The sequence below is a fragment of the Mauremys reevesii genome, linkage group 15 (assembly GCF_016161935.1).
Source record: "Mauremys reevesii isolate NIE-2019 linkage group 15, ASM1616193v1, whole genome shotgun sequence".
NCBI lineage: Eukaryota > Metazoa > Chordata > Testudines > Geoemydidae > Mauremys > Mauremys reevesii.
In genome coordinates, this window is record NC_052637.1 from 35091069 (window position 1) to 35115579 (window position 24511).

General features: G+C 42.7%; 1 protein-coding gene across 1 annotated transcript; it reads left to right on the forward strand.

Moving 5' to 3' along the window:
• The first annotated feature begins 1159 nt into the window (after positions 1-1159).
• LOC120382815 (phosphatidylcholine transfer protein) lies at positions 1160-24467 on the forward strand. Its single transcript, XM_039500223.1, has 6 exons — positions 1160-1365; positions 15751-15868; positions 20591-20670; positions 21416-21587; positions 22252-22319; positions 22858-24467. The coding sequence occupies exons 1-6, from the start codon at positions 1225-1227 to the stop codon at positions 22921-22923; spliced, it is 645 nt and encodes a 214-aa protein (XP_039356157.1). The 5' UTR covers positions 1160-1224; the 3' UTR covers positions 22924-24467.
• Positions 24468-24511: the final 44 nt, after the last annotated feature.

Genomic DNA, 24511 nt, shown 5'->3' on the forward strand with positions numbered 1-24511 from the left:
CCCCCCCCCCAACTCCTTTTAGGGTCAGAATCCTTGTAATTACAACACTGTGAAATTTCAGATTTAAATAGCTAAAATCATGAAATTTACAATTTTTAAAATCTTGTGACTGTGAAATTGACCAAAATGAACTGTGAATTTGGTAGGGCTCTACTTATACCCCTTTGATTTCTAAACCATAGCACTGCATTGACACTATTTGCACTTATTCCTCTAGAAATTGCACCACAGACAGAATGTGGTAACTGTTTAACAGACAAAGAAATGCTACAGTGTCCCCGCTATACATGTGGAGAGAGACAGTTACCATACAAATGGCCCATGAGGGAGATTGCTCCTGTATATGTGGGGTGGCAGTGTTATACATGTTTCAGAGGCTCAAATAAATTTGTTAGTCTCTAAGGTCCCACAAGAGTTATACATGGGGTTGGGAGGGTGTGACCCTATATACAAACTGGGAGGGGGCAGGAAGGGAATGCCCCACAATACATTGGATGGGGGAACAGATAATATCCCCTATATACGTAAGTGCCCCCCCTATATATGCTGAGGGAAGTAGTCCCTCCACACATGGGCAGGGAATGTCCCATATGTACGCTGGAGCAAGTGCCTGGAAGGAGGAGGGTGTTCCCCTATATACCTTGGGGGAAGTGTCCCATATGTATGTTGAGGCAGTGCCTGGAGGAAGGGGTGTTACCCTATATACCTTGGGGGAAGTGTCCCATATGTATGTTGAGGCGGTGCCTGGAGGAAGGGGTGTTCCTCTATATACCTTGGGGGATGCGTCCCGTATGTATGCTGAAGGAGGGGGGGGTGTTCCCCGATATCCATTGGGGGAAGCCCAATATACCTTACATGGGCAGGGAATGCCCCCTCTGTGCCCGCCTAGGGCTGCCCCCTATATACCCCCCGGCTAGGGTGACCAGATGTCCCGATTTTATAGGGACAGCCCCGATTTGTGGATCTTTTCTTACACAGGCTCCTATTACCCCCATTTTCTGGTCCCCCCCACCCTCCACAGGGGCATAGGCCCGGGCGGCGGAGAGTCTAACGCACTGCGGGCAAGGGAGCAGAGCCCGCCCCACGCCGCGGCAAGCCCGGCGCTCGGCGCTTCCTCCTCCCGGAACCCGGAACGAGCCGAGCGCCGGGGGCCCGCGATTGGCCGCCGCCGCCCCGGCCGGGGCTATCCCATGGCGCGCCGGGCCCGGCCCCCACAGGCGGGCGATGGAGGCGCAGCGGGGCTTCTCCGAGGAGCAGTTCCAGGCCGCCGGCCGGGAGCTGAGCCAGCCGGCGCCGGCGGCAGGGGGAGCCTGGCAGCTCCTGGTGGAGACCATGGGCATCAGTATCTACCGGCTCTACCACGAGGTACCCTGCAGGGGGCTCGCCTGGCGGCCCCACGCACACGGGGGAAGGGGGTGTCCCTTATGTCCGAGGGGGAGGGGCATGCCCTGCCTGGGAGAGGCGTTCAGTCAGTCACCAGCTGTGGGGTTTGGTGTGGGGTCCTCTGCGGGAGGGGCACATGGAGGGCCCCTATTCTGGGGGCCTTCACTGGAGACACGGGGAAGTGGGGGCACCCCCCCTATATTCATGGGGGAAGGGACAAACTTGAGCTCAACGAGGAAGTGCTCCTTGTGTGTGCGGAGCAAAGGGCGAAAGTCCATACAGGAGAGCTGTACAGGGAGTTACCCACCTATCTATGTGGGGCAAGGTGGCCTGCCCTATGTAGTGGGCATTCTCATTACATATGGGAAAGGGGGAAGGACCCCATTATTTGGCAGAGGGGAGCACTTCATATATATAAATAAAACATGGTCATTTCCTCTATATATGGGGAACATTCACAATACATAAGCTATACCCCGTTCCTGTATCTATGCTGGATAGGGGCATTCCCTATATTATTTGGGAAGGTATCTATATATCGGGTGATGGCTCCCCTATATTCAGTGGAGAGGGGGAAGTGCTTATCCCTTGTCTATGCATGCATATCTATAGCTACAGCAGGTGAATACTGGGTATCCCCTATATCTAGGGAGAAACAGTCCCCCTGTATATTGATGGGAGGCAGGAATGATTGTCATCAGTATAACTGAATCGAAGTAGGATTGACTGCTAGCTGGAGACAGTTTATCACCTAAAAACTCCTCTGTAGAGGAGTATCCATGATCTTGGTGGAAGAGGCTTGTGTATTTATCTAGATATTAAAAAGTGGGGAGATGTTCTGCTGATCAGCTAGAAAGGCTGAAATGCCCTCCTGTGCCACACACTTCTCTGTCATCTGTTTGAGCTCTAACACCACTTGCTCAATGTCTCCTGGGTCACAGAAAGCAGCTTTCAGGCTAATGCCATTAACTGCTGATAGGGAAAGCTGCCCCTGTTTCTCTAAAAGCTGCTGCAGGAGCCTGCAGATTACCAAGAGTTTAAAGTTTAGTCACACTTGGTAACTTGGAAACTCCTGATGGAGGGCTCTGCTTGGTGAGAGGAAGCCTTTTAGTCTGAAGGAAGCAGTTTACTGATTTCAGTGGGAAATACCTGTCTCCCCCTTCCTCTTCCCTCCAATACAAATCTATTTCAGGGGAGAATGACAGTGGCTCCCTTAAGGAGGAAAGGTAGGGGACTTATTACTCCATCTGTTCCTGATCTTAGAATCTTTAATAACTTTCCAAGTACATGTCCTGTCTCCATCGCCTTCTCTTTTTAGCTCATGATGATGTTTACTGCTGGCTGCATCATCAAGATCCTGGCCCCAAATCAAGGAGAGCTTCAGAAAATTCTGTAATAAATCCCCTATCCGCATTAAAATCTTCACTTCTTGGTTTTGAGGGAAGATTATGGCTGAGATGTCCAAAACTGCCTGAGTTGGTTTTGCTCCAGAATCTCATTAAATGTAATGGAACTGGGCATCAAAATCCCATTTTAAATGTTCAAGGCTAGAATCTATCTTTAAAATTAGCTTGCAGTTGAATATAGCTATTTTCTATTAGTGGCAGGTGATTCTTTATTGTTACTTGGTAACTAATCCATTTTCCTGACTTATTAAAACATTAGGTATAAATATGGTTTCAAAATGTCTTCATTTTTGTAGTTTTAGTTACTCTTCTTATCGCATACTTAGCAGGTCAGTGCTATTGTTGCACTGGAATTAAATGCTATGATACTTTGTGGAGTGAAGCTTTACAGAATCTAGTATTGGTATAAAATTGTTCATCGACTTATTTTTAAAAAGTCCGTGGAAGCAGTTTTGTTTCCTGCTGTCTCTGCAATCTGAATATTGCAATGTTTTGGTAGTGCACAAGAATGGGAAAGAGAAATTGGCTTGAAATTGACTGAAACGAAGCCGACTAGCCTGTTTTCTTTTTTAAAACTTAATAAAATAAAATAAAAAGTAAATGGCATAAATAATCAAAAATAAATGACACTTTAAAAGTTAAATCGATTTTAATAATCTATGCTATCAGTAATTCAGGTAAAGATAGCTTTTAAATATGATTTTCTAGCTTCAGTGGCCTCTTAATTGCAACTTGTATCATTCAGCATGCTCTAAGAGCTATTGAAAATGCAGAATTAATCAAATTGTATGTCACTTTCCAGCTAGATCAAATGTGGACTAATTCTCAAAACAAATTATCTTGAACTATGAAAGGTAGACTTAGCTAAACTGAATTAGGAAATATATTTACATTAGCAGTTACACTTAATCAGATTTAAAACAGTCCAGGTTTGGTTAGATCCAAATAGCTTGCTAGGTGTAGGTAAGCTGAATTGAAATGGAAGGACTAGAAATATGGTCCGAGGCTGTCACAACAGTAACAGAGAATTGATTCATGACTACCTACCAATATATAACGTTTATACTTTCTCAGTGAGCTGCTTTGTAACTTGATTCCCTGAACATTGGTGGCAGTGAAGGCCTCTTCCCCATTTCTCCCCTTTGCTGGCTCCTATGGCTATGAAACTTGGTATATTTGGTTATTAAATTGGGCTTTAAAAAACCCTCTAGTCTAAGGAGTGGCAGCCTGGTGGTCATATCAGGCTGGGCCAGTTTGAAGTTCTGGCAGGCCTTTTTCCTAAATTGCCTGGGCTGACCTGCTGAGGACTAGCATTAATTTTCTCTATAAAGAGCCATCATCAGCACTCTTGCAATCTCCACTTCAGGATTGGGTTGAAAGCCTTTTAGAGGATCACTTTGGTCTCTGCTCACAGCCACTGTAGTCGTCTTCTCGTATTTCTCACTGCTTATTGTTGCTGAAGAATGTTGTTGCCGATAAAGCTGTTCCAACTACTCAGTGCTTCTGTCCTTGGAACTCTGGTCTTATCAGAACTAGCAGAGAGTGTACCCTGCTAATCCAGTAGACCTTGATCTTACTCATAAAGATCTTACTCATACTGGCACAGTTCGATGACAAAGGCACTTGGCCAGCTTTATGCCCCCAAGGCACAGTGCTAGCATTCCATGGGAGCTACAGGTACACTAACACGTGAGTGTCCAGTGGCAAGGAGCAGCTCAGTCAGCGGCGGGAGTTTCTGCTGTCCCCTTGGTCCCACAAAGGGTTAAGGTGAGGTACCCCAACATTTATAGACTGAGACAAACAACTGGGATAAACAGTTTACGTACCACCTTACATGTTTCATGACATCTGTGGTGGTTTTTTTTTTTTTTTTTTAAACCTCCCCTTGTTCCTGATATTTCGGACAAAACATCCCTATTCATTATTCTGTCAAACCGTCTTCTCTTGTACTAGATTGGGATGTATCTGTACTAGCCTTCTGGAATGAATTTCCATAAATATCTAGTGCCTAGTATGCTAGCAACAACTTTGCCAAGTTAACGTATGACAAAGTGAACTTGTAAGGATCTGTTTAATACACAGCCTGACTTTGGTTCATAGCCTCTGGTTCAGGCCTCAAATCTTGCACCAGGCCCAGTGCTCCAGGCTTTCTTTAGCCTGGTCTACATGTGGGAGGGAGATGAGTTAAGTCAGTTTAAGATACGCAACTTCAGCTATGAAAATAGCATAGCTGAAGTCGCCGTACTTAGAGCTACTTACCGCGGTGTCTTCACTGCAGTAGGTTGACTGCTGCTGCTCCCCCGTCGACTCCGTCTACGCTTCTGACTCTGGTACCGGAGTCAACTGGAGAGTGCTCGGCACTCTCCTACGCTTGTGGCAGGCATTTATTTTTTTGGGAATAAAGATGTTCCACAACAGATGGCACTAGAGAGCAACGCCCTGGCCACAGCTATAAAGGGCTTCGGGCAACGAGGTCTAGTATTGGAGGAAATCTCTCTGTATTTGGCATACACAACATCCTTAGCCTGGCTTGAGGGTTAGGTACAGTATTAGAGTCAACAACATCTGGAATTAATGGGAGCCTCCCCCATTTATTCATGAGTCCCTTGGTCCTTCTCCCTTTCCAACTCCCCCTGGGCTTTCTCTCACTTGGGGATGGCTGCCGTTCCTCGTCAACATTAAATATCTTCTGCTGGTCTGTCTTTTTCCAAGAACAGACCTCCCTGATGTGCAAAATTCAGCTTCCCCTTCCTGCCTCTGCACTTGAGTGGAGGCTGCCAAGCAAAGCACAGTGAGGAAGAACCTGGGGAACAGCTTATGGAGACCTCCTGCTAACAGCCTGTAACGCAAGTCGACCTTGAGTCCCCTGCAGTGTGCTTGAGTACCAAAAGCCACCATTCTGGGACGCTTCTTGGGAATAATGTGATGGCACTTTTGATTCTGCTATTTTTTTTTCTTTTTCTCCCCCCCTTCCATGTGAGTGCTGCAAAAACTTCACTTGAGGTGCAGGAAGAAGTGATGAGTGTGCTATGGTAGCAAAGTTGGCAGTTGGGCTGGGAGGAAACCTAGCCTGATCAGCTGGGACAGTGTGGGAGTATCCAATGACAATGTGATCAGTAGCTGGGCAGGATGCTTTTGAAGCGCTCCGGCAGATCTCTTTGCACTACCTGTTAGTAAGGCCAGAGGAAGGGGCAGTGATGGGGCTCTCATGTTGTGAGCATCCTTAGGAAGGGGAGCTGCAGACTTCTGAAATAGTTCACGTACCTCTTGATTCTGGCAGATTTTCAGCAGGGGAAGCTGTTCGCGTTCTGTCTCCCGCCAGAGGTTGTGATTGATCAACCTCGTGACCGCCCAGAGAGAGAGAGGTGGATAGTTACTCAGATCCCATTGTAGAATCTCACTGATCTCAATGCAGCATGGTAGAGCGTCCAGAAGCTGCCTATTGGATCTCATTGCATGATTAAGGCCTAAGAAATTGAACAGTTCCTTAGTTCACCAGTCTACGAAATGGGGATCATATTTGTTCCACGGAGACACTGCTGTCCCCAAATTAATTTGTTTTGGAGGCATGGCAGATGAAAGATGGTTTAGGGTTAGACAAACAAAATATTCCAGTTATAGGTTCAAACACAGTGTCCTCAGCATTGGAACATCCTGCTCAGCTACACATAAATATACACATTTCCCCCTAAATTCTGAAAGGTTTCTCTAAGGAATAGTGAGATCAAAACGTGGAAGTCTTGTAATTGCTTTTTAAGAAGTAAAAAATACAAATTAAGGGATTAAAGGGTTCAGGAAACACCACCTCTTGACTCTGGTGGTTTAGGTGCCCTGTTTCTTGGGATGTTCTTTCCTAAAAGGAAAACATAAAGGAGAAAGCAAACAAATAGGTCGTCCGGGTCCCTGTGAAAGGGGAAGGGTGGCTGGGGAAAGTCTGATTCATTCCCATTGCAAGAAATAGAGTTGTCACTTCAGGGTAATCTGTTTTTCTTCTGTCACTGTGTGGTAATGTATCCCCCTATTTATAGTATGGGAGTGGTAACCTGTAGTACCGAAATGAAAGCATGTCAGTGTGTGGCGTACACACAGCAAATAGATAGGTAATGAGGTTTGTCAGGTACTTGAAAGAGGTATAAAATAAGCAGTGTTTTTGGTGGAATCTATGGGGAGGATAGAAATGTGGGGAAACGCATTGTCTGAGTAACTGGGTACCGCATAGTAGCTGCCAGTAAAGTTGGTAATAAAATATTAGTTGTTTCTGAGGAGAAACTTTAAATTTTCTCTTGAAATTTTGTTTTTTTCAACATCTCTCTTTCTCTTCACACTTTCCCTTTCCCCTCCCTGATAATTGCCAATTGAAAAAGGGGAAGGAGAGAGGGTGGGGAACCTCCCAAAGCTTGTTTTTTGTTGTTGGGGGGGGGGAAAACAAGTGAAAATTCTTAAATGGTTTTGAAAAAAATGCCATTTCCCATTTTATGATTTTTGTATATCTTTTTAATAGGAAAAAATATACCACTTCAAATTGTCATGAAAATCAATTATAGTGCAATGGTGCAGAATCTCAGCATAGTCTGATAACTGTGGGTGGATAACTCTTAACTGGGTGGTATAAGTCACTAAAAATGGACACTTTCAAATGAATTCAATAGAACTCCTGCTGACTATTGTCTAACTTGACCCTCACCAGTACGCTATTTTAAAGTCCTGACTCAATAGGCTGTGCTAAGCTATGAAGCTTGCTAAACACTCTTCCGTCCCCACCCCCCGTCTGGTTGACCCTGGATGGAACTAGGCCTGCATTCAATCTACTATCTCACTAGGCATGCGATACTGCAGAAACATCAAGAGCACTGGGCCCTTACTGACTTACCTCTGGAGGAATCATGAGAGAATAAAAAAAAAGTTTTCCCTTTGAAAAATATTTTGAAGATGAAAATTCTTAAATATTGAAAATGGGGGCTCTGGTGTATCTTTGACCAGCAGGAACCCCCACCTTTACTTTAAGGGTCTGATCTAAAGTCATTTGATTTCTCTTGTATCTCAGTTCCCCATCTGCAAAATAGGGAACTTTTATTATCCCCACCTTGTAGGGCTGTTTCTGAGGATAAATTTGTGTGTGGGCATGTGTGAGAGAGAGAGAATCGTTCAGTGAAATTCTAGACTGGGTCATGCAGAAGATCAGACTACATTCTAATGGTCTCATCTGACCTTAAAATGTATGAAGGAAAAATAAAATAAAAGGTACTTGGGGAATTTTTTCATAATCTTGCATTTCATACTGACATTTGTTGCAGATGCAAGAATAACCCTCCAATATCAAACTGAAATCGAGGTGTGAATAGGGGGGTTGTTGGGGAGGGATGACTAGGATTCTCCATGTTTGCCCAGAAATGGATAAACTTTGGGGGGTGGGGTTGGAAATGTAGGCTGTACTTAAAGGAATTGCGGGTACACGTCAACAAAACAATGATCGTCACACAGATGATCTTTTACACCTGTGAATTTTCTCCTTTTAGATTTTATTGTAGGATTGTGCTGAGTGCCTAAAACTTAGGGAAAGGATGATTGGTCAAAATCCATTTCCACTCTGCAGATGAAAGTATGTAACATTTTCTGGCTGATGTGGCATCAGTTTAGTTCTCTAACTAGCTCTTGCAAATGGCTGCAGTTCTATGAAGATGCCTGATATTTTGCATAGAGTTAGCAAGATCATAATAGAACTTGTACCCAGGTATAATGTTGCAGTGTGGATAGAATGTCTTATAGGTTACATCAGAAGAAGCAGAACTGGGAGTACAATGTAAAGTATCCAAACAACTGAGGACAGCATAACTAGGGGAAACAGGCTCAGTGGGCTTTAAGTCTGTGCTGGGCTAAGACTGGGCCAAATTTGGCTGGTACTCTGGATTTCAGCTGATTAGCTCCAGTGTTTCCAATGGACTAAAGCTGAAACTGAATTGGCATACCTGAGAGAGCAGGCATCAAAGCCTGCTGAGTTGAATGTAGACGGCTTGGTAGTTGGCAGTGAATCCTGGGAGAAGGGACAAATGCAGCCACAATTATCTAAATGTAGCTTCTCTGAATCTCTGGGGAGACATGACAAGTGTTTGGATAGTTGAGGTTGGATTGTATACAAAGGTCATGTTTTGAAAAAGGGTAATAAGGATGCTAAGTTTAGTCTGGTTGTACAGTGTACCTAAATATTTAGCTGGTGCGTGACTCTGAAATCTTGAGTTTCTGTCTTCAGGCTCTTTTAGCCTTGAACTCATTATAAATTCCTGTCTCTCAGCATGTCTCTTGCATACACATCTACTGTAGCATAGAGTGATCCTCCATTTCCCTTGCGAAACCTGATCTAATAGTTTAAACCTTAGTAAGCAATTTGAGAAAATCCAATAATTTGGCAAGTACCCTTGACTATTGTAGCGTAGACCTGTGCAAATGTTTGCTTGCTGGCAGTTGCAAAGAGTAAAAGAAAATTAGGATTGAGTTGAATAGAAAGTAAAAGTTTTCTGACTTTGATTCACTGAAAATTCAAAATTTTGTTTTGTGCTGAATGAAATGTTTTGTTTGGACATTTCTAACTTTAAAAATAAATAAAAGTGAACAAAATAAAGGGCTTGAATCACAGAATGGAGGGGCTGGGGTGGGGTTGGGTCATCCCCACTTACACCCAGTAGCTAAGTGGTTAAAACGCTCACCTGGGATGTGGGAGATCCAGGTTTGAACCCAGGGTGCCCCTCCCTCCCAGACGAGTGCTGCTGTGACTATCAGGCCTAAAAATGGCCCCAGTTGTACATCTTGTTTTACATATGAGCTACAAGTTCATAACAGCTCACAATAATTTTCAAGCAGGAAAAAAGGTTATAGGTTAATCATGGAAAATAAGTCAAGTTGTTTGTCAATGATGAATGTTACGAACAAGTGCAAGAGAATCAGACGCACAAATTGGATTAGTCCAAACCAAAAGGGCCTGCTGATAAGGTTCAAGAACTGTTGAAATCATGCTTAGTAAAAATGGAAGACATGGAGCCAGAAATGAATGAAACAAAATCGGTGTGGGGGCTGTTCGGTGGACAGAATAATTAGGGAATTAACTATGCTACACTCATTTCCCTTTTTGGGGTTTAAAAAGAAACTGGGGAGGAAAAATCATCACTGTCTTCCCAGGGCATCTTCCACTCACCTCATCTTCCCTGAGCCTGAGACAGCAGGAGCAGAGCAGATCAAAATACTTTCTTCCTGAGAGGGAGGCCATTAGGCCTTGTTTTTGTTCAAGGAACTTTGTTTCTCACTTGAGTCCTTAAAATCATCATGACATCCTGTCCTTACCCATCTGGGGGGATGTGTTTTTGGGGGGGATACCTAACAGCCAGCCAGCATAGCAGAGGCATATAAGATCCAGTTCTGTCCCCCCTACCTCTTTCTCTTGGCTTTTCATCAAATCGTAAAATCACCTGCCCTGCATCTGCACAGCGAGATGAGATGACCACTGCCCTGCCCCGTCTAAGGAGAAGAGACTCAACCAGGTGACATCCCTGACTGGAATGTGAACCAGGATCCGAGCAACAGGTGCTGTGGTTGGCCTAACAGCCAAAGCATCCATTTGTGACTGACCAGCTGTCCAGTGTTCCAAAAACATCAACAAAAGCCATATGTCCCTCGCCTTTTCCATTCCATCTCTCCTCCGTCATCAATCTGCCTGTCCATTAGAAACAGGCGAAATGAGTACCCTTTACACATCTGGACCGAGGGTAAAATTAACCCTTCTAATCAAAAGGTTAGTTTGAAAATAAGACTGATCTCCAAAAGGAAAGAGACTTTAAGTTTGTTTTGCATAATCACTCAATTCCAGTTTCAGTATAAATGTTTGTTTTAATTTCTTGTGTTTGATCAATAAACTTTCAACTTGAGAATGAACGCTTTGGGGAGTTTGCCGAGGAGCGAAATAAAACCAAGGCTTCTGTAGAAGAAACCCCCTGAACCTAAGTATTACTGTTTTTAATGTTGGACAGTGAAAGAGTTTATAAACACCTTAAAATCAACACAACGTCGCCCTAGTCCAGAGGCTATGGGATATTCTGTGGTGGGTCTCTCTGGTGGGTCTCTCTGTCTGTCCTCTAGAAGCTGTTCCGCAGGGGAGAGAGCGAACATACTTTCTAGCTCTGAGGTAGAGCACTAAACCTGGGCCTCCCAAGTTCTAGGGGAGTGCCCTAACTGCTGGACTACTAGATACAAGGCGGTGCTGCCACTACCACCTGTTTTGTGAATGGTGCCTAAATCCCCTTGTGCATCTAGCCTGAAATATCAAAACGGTTTATGCTGGTAATATTAGAATGATTCATTTCAGCACATCGGCAAGTTTTTTTTCATTTTGACTGAAGCAGTCAGTCGAAATTAACATTTAATTCACAAAACGTTATGATGGACCTGCATCTTTGGGAGGGACAATATCAAACCAACTGGTCTCTCCACTTTCTGCCCTTACATAGCATTCTGAACCTTCATACAGCATCTTAACCAGTGATTCTATATTTTTGGGAAGCCCAGATTGTCCTCTTGCATAATGAATGCAGTTGAAGGCTTTGATGAAATCTCTGATGTTTAAGACTAAGCTTCTCTGGTAAGCAAACCCTTTCTCAGTTCAGGTAGTAATGCAATGGGGGTACAGCTACTCTGTGCTGCTTGAATGTTATTTTGCTGTGTAGTCCCTCTCAAGCTCCTTCATGCTTGCTAATTGACACAGATTCTTGTCTGGGGGTTGTTTTCGTAACTAGGACATTTTTTTACATGGACAGGTAGTTAGTCGGACTCTCAACCATAGACCCACAGCTCCTTATTAGTTATGCTATGTATCAGGTTCTCTCATCTGTCACCCAAGGGGCACATCTGGTAGTTTAGGATGGCCCAAGTGAGTGAGAGTGGCTCCATAGTGAAATAACACTGTCAGCACAGAGTGACTTTATTAGCAGCACAAAGTAGCTCTGTCCCCATTGTATTGTTAGCTCAAGCATTGGCAGCACTTGAGATTCGACCAGTCTCCATAATAGGCCAGCTGGCTCCTGTTTAAAGCACCACCAAATTCAAACTAGAGAGGGTTGTGTGAATGGGAGTCAGGTTGGGGCAACACTTGAGTTATACCTCAAGATAACACTGTAGTGAAGACAAGCTGGGAGAGAGGGAAGAAGTGTAAACACAGCACTGGATTTAGAATGTATGGATGCTGCCATTGTAAGCTTAAATGAGAAGGAAGTGCTGTGTGGCTTTTGTTTTCCCAAGCAGATAAACAGTAGGGGGATAAAGGGTTCAGTGAGAAACTTTTTTTATCTTGCTCTACTATCTAGTAGCTTAAGTTATGGATGTTGACGGCAGGATTATAGTTTTCAGCAGGCTCAGTTTGTTGGTTGTCAAGAGACACTAAGAAACTGGAAGGGATCCAGCAAAAGAATAATAAAGATGACTCTCTTCCTGCAACAGAATAGCAATGAGCTATTATACGAGAGACAAAGGGAATACAATTAATGTTTCCTATCCCATTAGTGGGATTAGGGTAATGTGATTGATTATCCTGCCTTGTATTTTTTATAATGTAAATGCAGATACAGTTTAAATGGAAGAAAATCTTCAACCCCACATTGCATTTGACAGTGGATAGTTACCTCTCAAAACTGTAAATTTGAAAGTCTGTCCAATGAAGTAGTGCGTATGCTTGGTACGGTGAAAGTTAGGGTCAGTTCTGCACTGCGTCTGGATAGACATGCCTATAGCTCTGATCCACAGTCTGTTGAAGTCAATGTGATTCTTTCGCCTGTTGTCAGTTGCCTTTGCGTCACACTCTGGATGAGGAGTTGTCAGCAAGCTTTCAGCATTTCATCATTGCCAAAGGCACGTTGGCAAGTCGAGATCTTTCATTGCATACAATGAGGGAAAGAGCAGTTATAGGGCATCTCCTCGCTTTTGTAAGTTGATCATAAACTTAGTGTGATAGTGGAGTTTAACTGTACTACTTGTGGAAATATAATTGTTAATTGGAGGAGCATTTACTTAACTTTTGGGATTTGATTAGTCTAAAGTAATTTACACTGATATAGCTACTCCAGTGTAAATGCTTAACACAGACACACACTGCTGGTTCAATGTGCTCCAGTAGTTTACTGGGGTTAATTAGAGTGGTACAAGCTTCAACTCGGACCAATGCCGCTCACATTGGGAGTTTGCACTCCCTCATTGTAAATTAAACAGGTATTGAGGGGAAGGAGGGACAGAACAACCCAGAGTAGACAGAGCCTTAGTTGTGTGTGCTTTAAAATAATGGTGGTGATTATATACTCTCTCTCTCTTTAACAAAAGATGATTCATGGGCATGCCCTACCACTGTTCTCCATAATGTCATATTATTTCATCTGATCAGGATCAGATACAGAAGATTCCATTACGAGTTCAGTAGCATTGATCATCTTTGGTAGTGTGTTTGCAGGGAATCCTGATCCTGTGAAAGTGTCCCTACATTTTTATTTGTTCTTATGAGTAATAGAGGAACCAAATTTATGAGAGGGGGAAATAGCGGAAAAATACACCGTGCTGTCGGAATGTATCAAATGTTGGCTTCCTCTTGTATATAAAAAGGAGTTGGCAAATTGTTGATGACCAAATAAGGGAGGCTCGTGCTGCCATCTTCAATGGATTGGAAAATCACCCGTCAGACTAAGGGTGTAGACTGGTTATTTTGTTGTCTCTTGTCAATGGAAAGACAGGGTAAGGCTCAGGAATGTCTTTGTTACGTGTGGGTTTTTTGTTTTGTTTTTGTTTTTAATATTTAACAACACGGACAGCTCCTGAATCCTGTGGCTTTTTTCATGACCTTTTATGAACACAATGGAACCTGTCACGTAAGAACTCATTCTAACGTCCAAAAGTTACATAACTCTCTCCCAAAGGGTAGGGTGGGGTGGGGGTGGGTGGAGAGGAAGTTACTGGTAAAATTTAAAATTAGGGAGAGTGTTTGGAATCCTTGTAGGAATAAGGAAAAATATCCTCTTACCTGATACTAATCCCTTTATTTATTAAAATATCCTTTTAATATCCAAACTAGGAGATGTATATAATTAGATTCAATCATTAAAACCTCTTTCAGTGCTTCTCTTGTAAAGCTAACTACTGTACATACTGTAGGATGAAAGATGTAACTTATTTTTCAGGATGCATCTCTGAGGACCAGATGGTCCCTAAATTTGCACATTAAGTTGAATATACCAAATTGTGTGTTAAGCTGAATACACCAAACTGTACACTCAGGTCCCAATCCTGCAGACTCTTACACATGTGACTGACTTTCACAGGTGTCAATGATACCATTAAGTACAATGCCACTGCTTACATTTGTGAAACCACACACATAGGTATTCTGGCAAGATTGGGACTGTAGGTTTGTTTCAGGAAGAAATGTAGGCATGGTTGGAAAAACCTGAAATAACTGACAAGGTCAACTGCAAGGTCTTCCATAGAGGGATGGGATACTTTGAAATGCACAAAATTACATGTCATCAGCTTCCCAACTTGCTTCTTTTTAGTCTTAAAATCTATTTCTAAAGCCGCTGCCATTGGATAACTGTAGATTCAGTGTATCATTCCTCTTAGCTGTCTGGAAGGGACTTACTTGGATGTCAGCTTGGTGAGGTGTACCATTTTGCCAAAATTAGCCTGAGACAGTCTTGTAAAAATGGGAATAGTAATACTGCCTTATTACAAATGTAATCACGTGGTATCTTTTTTAAAATATTTCCTTCTCTTTAAATATTGTGCATCTAAAAGGCTGAGTTGGCGACACTGGTACCCAGGAATGAAGTGTTACCCTGAATGTAGCCTATTCTATGGTTAACAGAAGTCAGACTATCCCAAATGGGCTCTGAGTCACTTTGTCCAACTCCATTAAAGTCAATGGGATTACCCAGGCTGTAAGGATTGGAACTAGTGGGCCAGATTGTGATCTCAGTTACACTCTTCAGGGAACAGGCAACTCTCAGGATGAGGGTGCTGAAACTACATGTCCATCCATTATTTGTCGCTTGGTGTATTGAACGTTCTAATTCCAGTGGTGGATTTGTCGTGTGGACAGGTAGGCCCCGAACAAAGACCAACAATTCTTTTCACACAGACATTGTATAGCCATAACATTCCCCACCCCCTTGGGATTGCTCGATCTTATAGTTGACACTTAAAAAATATTATTCTCATTGTTTTAATTAGTACTGACGTAGTAGTAACAATAGTGTAAACGCTGCTCCATATGTGCAGATGGAATTTCCATATGTTATGTGAAACTTTAAAAGCATTAACACATGAAATTGTGTGCTAGGGGAATTGAGGGCTGGGATTCAGGATGCTTGCAGAAGGAAAACAGCTAATATCCAAGACTCTCAAAATATATGACTCACTCATAGGTATAGCCTGTGTTACAACCAAACATCAAAATTTGGAATAAGGTTTCCACTGTATTTAACCTTTTACAGCAGTAGTGATTACTGTGGGTCATGCATTACCTAGTCATGTTTCACAACAAAACCTCCTATTTATAGGTCAGATTGTGATACCTTGATCCTGTGCCACTGAAGTCAATGGGAACAGGATCATTCCTATCCTTTATAGTGCCATTTACCCCAAGTAGTCCCACTGAGTTCCTGGGAACTATTTGTGGAGTAACGCACTGGTTGATGTGAGTAAGAGGATTATGAAGCGCCTCTGTGTGAGGGCGTCTGACTGTTACACTTCCATATACAAACATTAAAAACAAGGCCATATTGCAAAAAGATTGCATTGGGGATTGTTTTTAAAAGGATTTGCTTTCCCAGCTTACGTAGGTTTGCAATAAGTGCCCCACCTTGCTTCCTTCAGCTGCTTTCAATGCAGTAGAATGTTTCCCTTTCCTGTGTGATGCCTTTTTTCGTCTGTTCCGTTTCCACAGCAATCAGGACTTTATGAGTATAAAATCTTTGGTGGCCTTGCCGATTGTCCCCCAGAGTTGCTTGCAGATGTCTATATGGATTTAGACTACAGAAAACAATGGGATCAATATGTTAAAGGTGAGTAAATCAAATTACTTTTTTAAAGTTTAAAAATAAGCTCTATCTTTAACTTCCCCCCCCGGAAGGCTTTCTAAAATTTGTCTCTTCTCTTAGGGCCACGTTCCCCAAAGGACTTGAGGTCACATTTTCAGGTGCTCAGCATTTACAATTGAGGCCAGATTATCAAAAGCGCTCATCACCTAATGTATACCAATAAGTAAAAATGTGGCATATAAGAGAGAAATTCTTGCCTAGTCACAGCCAAACTTCAAATATCAAGAGAGAACACCCCACAGCATCAGTCCTTGCCACTCTGAAGTACTTACATGGCCCTCATTACCATAGGATCCAAGTGCCTAACCATTGCAAGTGTATTTATCCTCACAGCACCCAGGGAGGTAGAAGTGGTATTATTCCCATTTTACAGATGGGCAAAACTCAGGCACAAAGAAGCTAAGTGACTTGCCTAAGGTGTCAGAAGTCTGAGAAGAGTTGAACCCAGGTCTCCCAAGGGGTAGGTTGGCACCTAAACCATTACTCTGCAGTGGCAATGGGGGAACATCTTTCCCTGGTGAGACTGTCCCCAGAAAGCCTGCGTGACAGTGCTGGTGCTCACATTCTCATCCATCTGCGTTGTCATTTGGAGGCTGGGTCAACACAAGCTTTGAATTATAACATTAGATGGCCTAATTGACATCAGATGCTCAGAATAGCGGTCAACGCAGTGGTAGTTTGGGGGGCCCGTTTGACAGTGGTGAGGTCAGGGTTAGCTGTCATATGCCGCACTTTTATTTATGTCTTTGTTTTGGGGGAGGAGGCATTGCCAACTATCCTACCTTCTTTGGTGCTTACAAAAATAGTGACCATCCAACTGAAAAACCTAGAACACCTACAATGGCCTCCCCAGAAATAACAGTACGTCTGACCACCTCCAAAACAATAACACTTCAGCTATCATTATCCACACAACAAACTCCCATGCCCTCAGCACATCTAGTTCTGCAAACACCTGGAGGAGGTGGAGGGAGGGTGAGAGGAGTTTGCAGTGCCTGGGAAGACTAACAGACCTGGACTCTAGAGGGGCGAGGACTCAAGCACATGCTTACACTGAAGTCAATAGAACTTACACGAAGTATTTTCCTGAATAGGGGCCCAGAGGAGCAAGTTTGAAAGCCAAGGAAAATCCTGCCAGATGCCCTCTCTTATTTTTAAACCGTGGGGGCTCTAGCCTGAATGGTTCTGTTGATTGCACCTTGGGCAGTATTGTGGAGAGCTGCTTAACCTATGGAAAACGAGGGATTGATCTCAGTCAGCCTGTAGCTTCACTAGAATGGGTGTGAGCTAACACACGATAGCTATTTCGCTGTAAAAGGCACTCACCTTTTCTACTAGCAAAGACATACCCCAAAGAAGCTTAAAGTGGAACCTTAATTCGTTCACGGTATCGTACACGAAGACACACAGCAACCGATCGTTCTAATTTTTCCATTTAAATGACTTCATCAGATTCTGGTTTGTAAAACACATAGCTAAGGCAACTACAACCTACAGTGTCTGAAGCCAACATGCCGATATCTTTTTATAATGCCTTTTTTATTCTAAGAGAATGGAAAGGAAGCAGTTGGGAAGTTACACCCTTTAAATTCTAAAATGTAGATAATGTTGCAGGGTTGGCCTCTACACCCTCATTGACTAGGGAAAAAGTCTGGCTCCCTGAACTGGTATCCAGAACTTGTGTATGTTTGAAACAACGATTTGATACAAGTTTGAGAATTGCTGCCTTAATGATATTTCATACTCCAAGGTTGGACAAGTTAACTCCCTGTTGGCAGAAGGCTTACTTTAGTGCTTCTTTTTAAAGTACTCTGGATGGATAGATAGAAAACTGGAGCCATTAAATATGCCCTTTGTTTCAAAGGGTGCTAGCGCTGATATCAATGATGCTTTAAATGTCAACACTCTTAACAATTTTACTGCTCATCAAAGCATGTAAGAAAGCAAGCACCATATTATGAATCTTACACAATCTATTCTAAGTGATAGCTCATTTTTTGGCTAGGCCTATAACAACACATGGCAGGGGTGAAGGTGGTTTTGCTTTCCTGAAAAGTGGGCTGAGCTTTCAAAAGACTGGGATACACAGAGCATTGCTACGTTGGGTCTGATTCAGGCCTCATCCTACAGTGATCTCCATCTCAACATCGAGACTTTGGACTATATGGGTATGTCTACACTACCCACCGGATCGGGTAGTGGGTAGTGATCGATCTATCGGGGATCCATGTATCGCGTCTCATCTAGACATGATACATTGATCCCCGAACGCACTCCTCATCAACTCTGGAACTCCCCACGGGGGAGCGGCAGCCTTCGATCCCGTGCCGCGAGGACGTGAAGTAAGTCAATCTGAGTCGATCTACGATGCGTTGACTTCAGCAACGCTATTCTTGTAGCTGAAGTTGCATATCTTAGATTGTTTTCCCCCCCCCCCCCCCCCCAAAGTGTAGACCAGGCCTAAGCTGTAGATTTGCCTTTGTCTATAAAGGACCACACACTCCTATGGCACAGTGTAATAATTCACATGCTCATGGCTCATATACAGAAATCAGCCATTCTTCGCTACAGCACTTTATTAAAATTTTGCAGTGAAACGAGGTCCGTTACCAACATGTCCCCGTGTTAGCAAGCTGAACTACCCGACGTTTACGTTCTGTATTATAAACAAAACTGAACAGTATTGTGGACTAAGCGAAGTACATTTTGTAATATAGCCTTGGTGGGTTTTTTGTTTGGAAAAAATAATAAAATGGAATGCTGCATTTTAGCAAGTGTGCAATTTTCAGCATAATAATGTATCTCTTGGGCTCTTCAGAATGGATTATTGAAGTTCTGTTTGGTCATTCTGTCCAATGCCTTCTCTGCTTGGCCAGTTTTGACCAGCCTGTCCTCTGGAATAGATAGACTGAAAGGGAGCACGGGTGTATATGGCTTTCGTAAGTACCATTGTGCGAAGTTTAACTCTTAGGAAAGAAACACAGCAAGTTTTAAAATAATCTCTCCAGGTATTTGAATGCAGATCTCAAATTGACACCTCCTTTTGAAAAAGAGGGAGACTCACTTGTTAGCATTTTAGCTAAGAAAAATTCAACTAAAGCATTAGTTAAAAGGCAACAAATTAATACTCCAGTGACCTCTGGTGGAAAACACGATACTGTGTGGTTTGTCATTGCATTGCAGGGACTGCAGCATATTGTGTGCACATCTTAAATGTTAGTGAAATTACAAGTGGGCTAGGGAATGGAAATGGGATTTTTTGTGTGGGATACCTGGTACATACATATGCACTGGGTATAGTGGTAACTCTACTCTTTTTAGATGCACCATTACCCCCTTCCTCTTTAATTTTCTTTCCCATATGAAAGCCACCCTCCCCATCCCCTGTGGCACCATTCTTTGTTCATTTGGAAGGGTAAATGCATGGCTTTGAAAGTTGTACAGGAGGAAAAACCATTTTGTAAACAGGCCCAAGAAGCTGTGCATGAGCATGACACTTCAGTCTTGCAATATCTGTATGTATCATTCAAACGCTACCTTGGGTTGGGAGTGGGAGTTCCTAGGAGACAGCGGAATGGTTCCAGCATGAAATATTACAGTGGTTGCTTCTTTTGATACGAGAACACACTAGTGTCATAACCCTGTTGGTGCTAACTCACTGGTACTGTTAACGGCCGTGGCAGCAATCTGGCCACACCCAACTTACACTGACTGCTCTTTCTGTGTCCTTCATCTTGTGTTTTTCAGGGGCATCAGTGGACATAGTTGCCTTCCTGGTCAGATAGGAAATGCCATCGTGGCTCAGACCCAGGATCCTTGTAGTCCAGTCTTCTGCCTTTGACAATGGCCAGTATTGGCCGCATCAGAAGAAAACCCTACAGTGGACAGTTGGGGCGGGGGATAACTTACTCCATGGAAAGCTTCCTTCTAACCTCCAATGATTAGAGTTTGGCTTTAGCTCCCTCACTTTCTCCTTCCCGCTACTGTCTTCCCATCTGATCTCCTTAGTGAGTCATCTTGTCCCTTGAACTCTGATTCTGTTCCCAGGCTCTCCCACTCGGATTGCCTCCTATTTCAGCTTCCAGTATGCAGAGCAAACCTTGGTGCTTGCTGGTAACTCTCTGGAACAGAGTTAACTTATCACTTGCCAACGAATGACAAAAATGGTATTTTTAAAAGGGTAACTTCTCTTCTCCCTCCGCCCCCCTCAATTTTGCTCATCGCTCGCTTTAACTGGGAGTCTTTTACACTTGCCACATGTTCTAATTCCATGTTAGGTTGGACTGGCTCTCAAGGATATAAAGTCATTACCTGTTTTGTTTCAAATGCATGTTCAACAACAGAGCTGTTCTGAACTTCTAACTGCAGAAGGTGCATTTAAAGGAACAGATGCTTATGCACAGGTTTACCCAAAAGGTGGGACAGGCTTTGAATGAATTCCCTCTCTGGGAGGGAGTTTGACTCATTCGTGAATGGAACTGTCTACAGTGGAAACAAACTTTTCTCTTGACCTGGCTAAACTAGACCTAGCATATCTCAGTATAACTGCGCTGAGATGCAACCAGTTTTTTAAATTCTTGCCACTGCTAGTCTAAGCCGTGTTTTGGTATTGTATATGTATAAATGTTGCAGCTGGAATTAACTCAGTGATGGCCAACACTTCTTTTCCCCCTTTGCCAATTGTAGAGCTGAGTGAGAAGATTTATGATGGGAAGAGAATAATCTACTGGGAAGTGAAGTACCCTTTCCCTTTGTCAAACAGAGATGTATCCTTTCAAATCTTTGTCCGGGTGGCAAAGCAACATATTCAAGAGTCCAGATGCAGGCAGCTGTAAGAGTTTTGCTTGTCTGTTACTGTGGGAGTTGAAGTGTAGAAGAGCCAAACTTGAGAAGAGAATGAAAGGTTTAAAAGCTTGATCCTGCAGTCCTTATTCGTGCTTGTGCAATCACTCACCTGAGTATCATGTTGACTTCAATGAAATGCATGTTTGAGTGCGAGAGTCTGCAGGATCAGACCCTACAATAATGCAAACACTAAGATTCATTTAATAGACCGAAGTGAAACGTGGATTGAAACATGTCAGGGACTGCCTTTTTGTTGTGTTCAGTGTCTGTCACGATGGGGCTGCTGGATGCTACTGTAATACAAGTTAATAATAATATAATGAAACCGATCATAGTTGTATAAGAACATAATGGCCACACTGGGTCAGACCAATGGTCCATTAGCCCAGTATCCTGTCTTTCAACAGTGGCTAGTGCCAGATGTTTCAGAGGGAGTGAACAGAACAGGGCAATTTATTGAGTGATAAACCCCATGTCCTCCAATCCCAGCTTCTAACAGTCAGAGGTTTAGGGACACCCAGAGAATGGAGTTGCATATATGACCATCTTGGCTAATAGCCATTGATGAACCTATCCTCCATGGACTTATCTACTTTTTTGGACCCAGTTATACTCTTTTTTGCATCTTTCTTCATCTTTAGGTATCTTTCTTAACTTGCAATACAGTATGTGTATCTTCGTGAACGTCGTGATATGGAGGTTGATGGGCAGAAGATCTGGGTTATGCTGGCTAAAAGTGTGTCTCTTCCTCAGTGTCCAGAAAAATCTGGGATTATCAGAGTAAATAGTTACGTGCAAAGTCTGGTGCTTGCGAGTGATGGCAAGACCGGATCCAAAGGTAAGAAATATCACTTACTACAGCTAAGTAAAGTAGAGCAAGCTTTCAAATTTTATTCTGCATTTATTAAGAAAATGAAATGTAAAATCTCAGATACCATCAAAGCAGGCGAGGCTAAGGACTTGAAGATACATGCAAAGGATATGGTAAAGACGCATATCAAGAGTTCTATAATTGGCAAAAATCCATTCTGAAAGAAGCGTGTCTGGGAATGTTACATGGGACTTCATGTGTTGGGTAACACCACTGGACTTGCACAATTAAGAATAGTCCACTCCGTCATTTCCCTTCACTAAATGAAGAACAGATGTCATTCATTTGAACTTTGGATATTGGTTATTATATTTTGATCATTGCTAGCAACTGGAAAATGGGCAACCCAGTGAACAATTCATTCATTGAAAAGTCACCTTTGAATCTCTGTGGACTTGATTTTGAAGTTGTTATAAATAGACTGAAGGATGTTTTGGGACAAAGTTGATCGTTAAGAAAAAAATGTTTTATTTGGTAACTATATGTGTATGTAACAGGGCTAAATCCTGCATTCCATAGTCAGGCAGAAACTGTAGTTATAATCAATATAGCTGCAGCCAAGCAAGTAAACTACTAATTATTGTGTTGTTATAATAAACTCTATTCCCTTCCATTTCTGTCTCCCTTTAAGTTTACATGTATTACTTCGATAATCCTGGTGGCATGATTCCATCATGGCTCATTAACTGGGCAGCCAAGGTAAGCAGGAAGCTGGGGGCAATATCTTCCTTTGTGCCGTCTAACTTGTTCCTGAGAATCCACCCACTGGATCCAAATCTGGCCTCCATAAATCAGATGAAGATTGGCTGATCTTGTCTGAAGTCGTCTTCCCTCTTGGCCACTCTACTATCTTGTCTTTCAGGCCTCCATTCTGATAGTCATCTCTTCTTTTTCTGTCTCTCTAACTGTTCCTTTCCCCACACCTCAAGAAAGCTCACTCTTGATACTAAACTCACCAGAGTTGTTTCTGCACCGCTGTGGACAGACACACTCGTGTTTCAAAGGATGAGCAGACAGATTCAGTAACGTTGCAAACTCCTGAAATACGGTGTGATGTTCTAAGAACAAATACAGAATTTACTGCTTTGTAGTAAATTTAATCTTTTTGTTGGAAACACTGTCTTCTGTTATCTCTTGAAATATTTGTAGTGTAAAATGATGTCTATATACAGCTTTTGTCTGCAGTGTCTTTGACCATCATCAGAGAATAACACTTTTTTTTTTTTTTCCAAAACAGAGTGGAGTACCTGCTTTCCTCAAAGACCTGCAGAAGGCTTGCCTTAATTATTGCAAGAAAACCTGAGTTGCTGCTTCAAGTCTTTCTCCAAATTGTTTATTGATTTGATTCCCAAAATTGGATGCTTCCAAGGACTACTATTGTGAAAACATTGTTGGATGAAATTACCTCCTGAGATCTACTACTCCATTATAGTTAGGTTCCATTGGCATATGCCTTCAAAGTTGCCGAGCCTTTATTTTTTCATTTGCCACCTGTTGTGCTCTTCAGCTAGATAGCTGGCCAGCCTTGCTTCAACTGCTGATGCAATTATTACCTGCTTTTCAAATGGTTTCCTTTCTTTTTATCGCATTCTCCCCCACCCACACCCCGCTCATATTCTGTATGCTTTCTACCATAGGCCCATTAGGGGAACTCTGGCTTATGTTAAATCTTCAACAGAGAGTAGAGCCTGTTACTCCTTGTTGGAGGAGAATACTCTAAAATGGCAGCTTTTTAAAGTAAATTTTGATTCTTGTGGTGAATCAGGTCTCTGTACACATTATGTAACCAGTTCTGGCAGGTGTTGCCTTACTAATGAAGTCCTTCTGGCAAAACTGGCTGCTTCTTGAAGGCGCTCTCAAGTCTAATGTACTGGATACGTTCCATGATCCTAAGTATGTTTTTTTATCCCTCCTTTTCCTAAATTTTATCCTGTATTTATTCGGAGCTGAGATTCATTGATCAGAAATGCACATCCTGCTTGCTGGCCATACATGTGGAGGATATTTGCTATATGAGTTGATAAATAACCCACATCCTGCACTGGGACTCATGCTATTACAGGGTATAGTTAAGAGTTTTGCTATGATCAAGTCTTTCATTTGCATTTAAACAGGCATTTGGCTAAGTCCCAATATTGGCATCTTTGCATCTATCATGTAGCTACCATGCTTTTGCCACATCCACTTAGTTGAGGGGTGGATGGAAGAGATGTACATGTAATAAGTAAAGTTGTGATGAAATAAGACCGAATGAGTCAGTTCCTTGTTCTGCTCTAATGAAAACCAATTAGTGTACTAAAAGCCTATCAAGCCCTTACCTGGAAGACCTCTGTGAGGAAACACAGCTCAGATATCAACTATAACTTAAAATCCTTTTAGTCCCAATATCAGGTGTTATCAGGGGACCTCCTAAATGTCATGCTAGGGACTAATGTTAAGGTTCTGCTTCCTTGTTCTTGATCCTGACATGGAGATCAATGGCTCTTTCCAAGTCTGATACAAGGAGAGAAGGCCAAGAACCAAACTTTCCAGCTGATGCTATAACTTAAGAAATCCTAGTAAAAGAGGGAAAAAATCACAGGCCGCACCTCCATGTGGGTGTGTCTGTGTGGGGAGAATATTGAGGGAAAACACTTTCACAAAGGTGATGATCTCAGGGACATAGCCCATGCTGTTAATCTAGCCAGATGCACAGCCTTCGGTGGAATGGCAAAGCTTCTCAGTAACTAACAAGACCCATCAGCATTTCTGTTTATAAAAGTAATGATGTAAGTTATTTGCCTTTATACCTTATGTGCTCTGAATGGTAGTTGATTGATGAATTAAAAATAAAACCTTGCGATTACAGATTTGTACGAGTGGCTTTTAAAAAAATCTTTGCTATAAAGTTT

Coding starts and splice junctions, on each gene's coding strand:
- LOC120382815 (XM_039500223.1), top strand. CDS start 1,225: ATGGAGGCGCAGCGGGGCTTCTCCGAGGAGCAGTTCCAGGCCGCCGGC. Junction 1,366..15,750: donor TCTACCGGCTCTACCACGAG/GTACCCTGCAGG, acceptor CCGTTTCCACAG/CAATCAGGACTTTATGAGTA. Junction 15,869..20,590: donor ATGGGATCAATATGTTAAAG/GTGAGTAAATCA, acceptor TGCCAATTGTAG/AGCTGAGTGAGAAGATTTAT.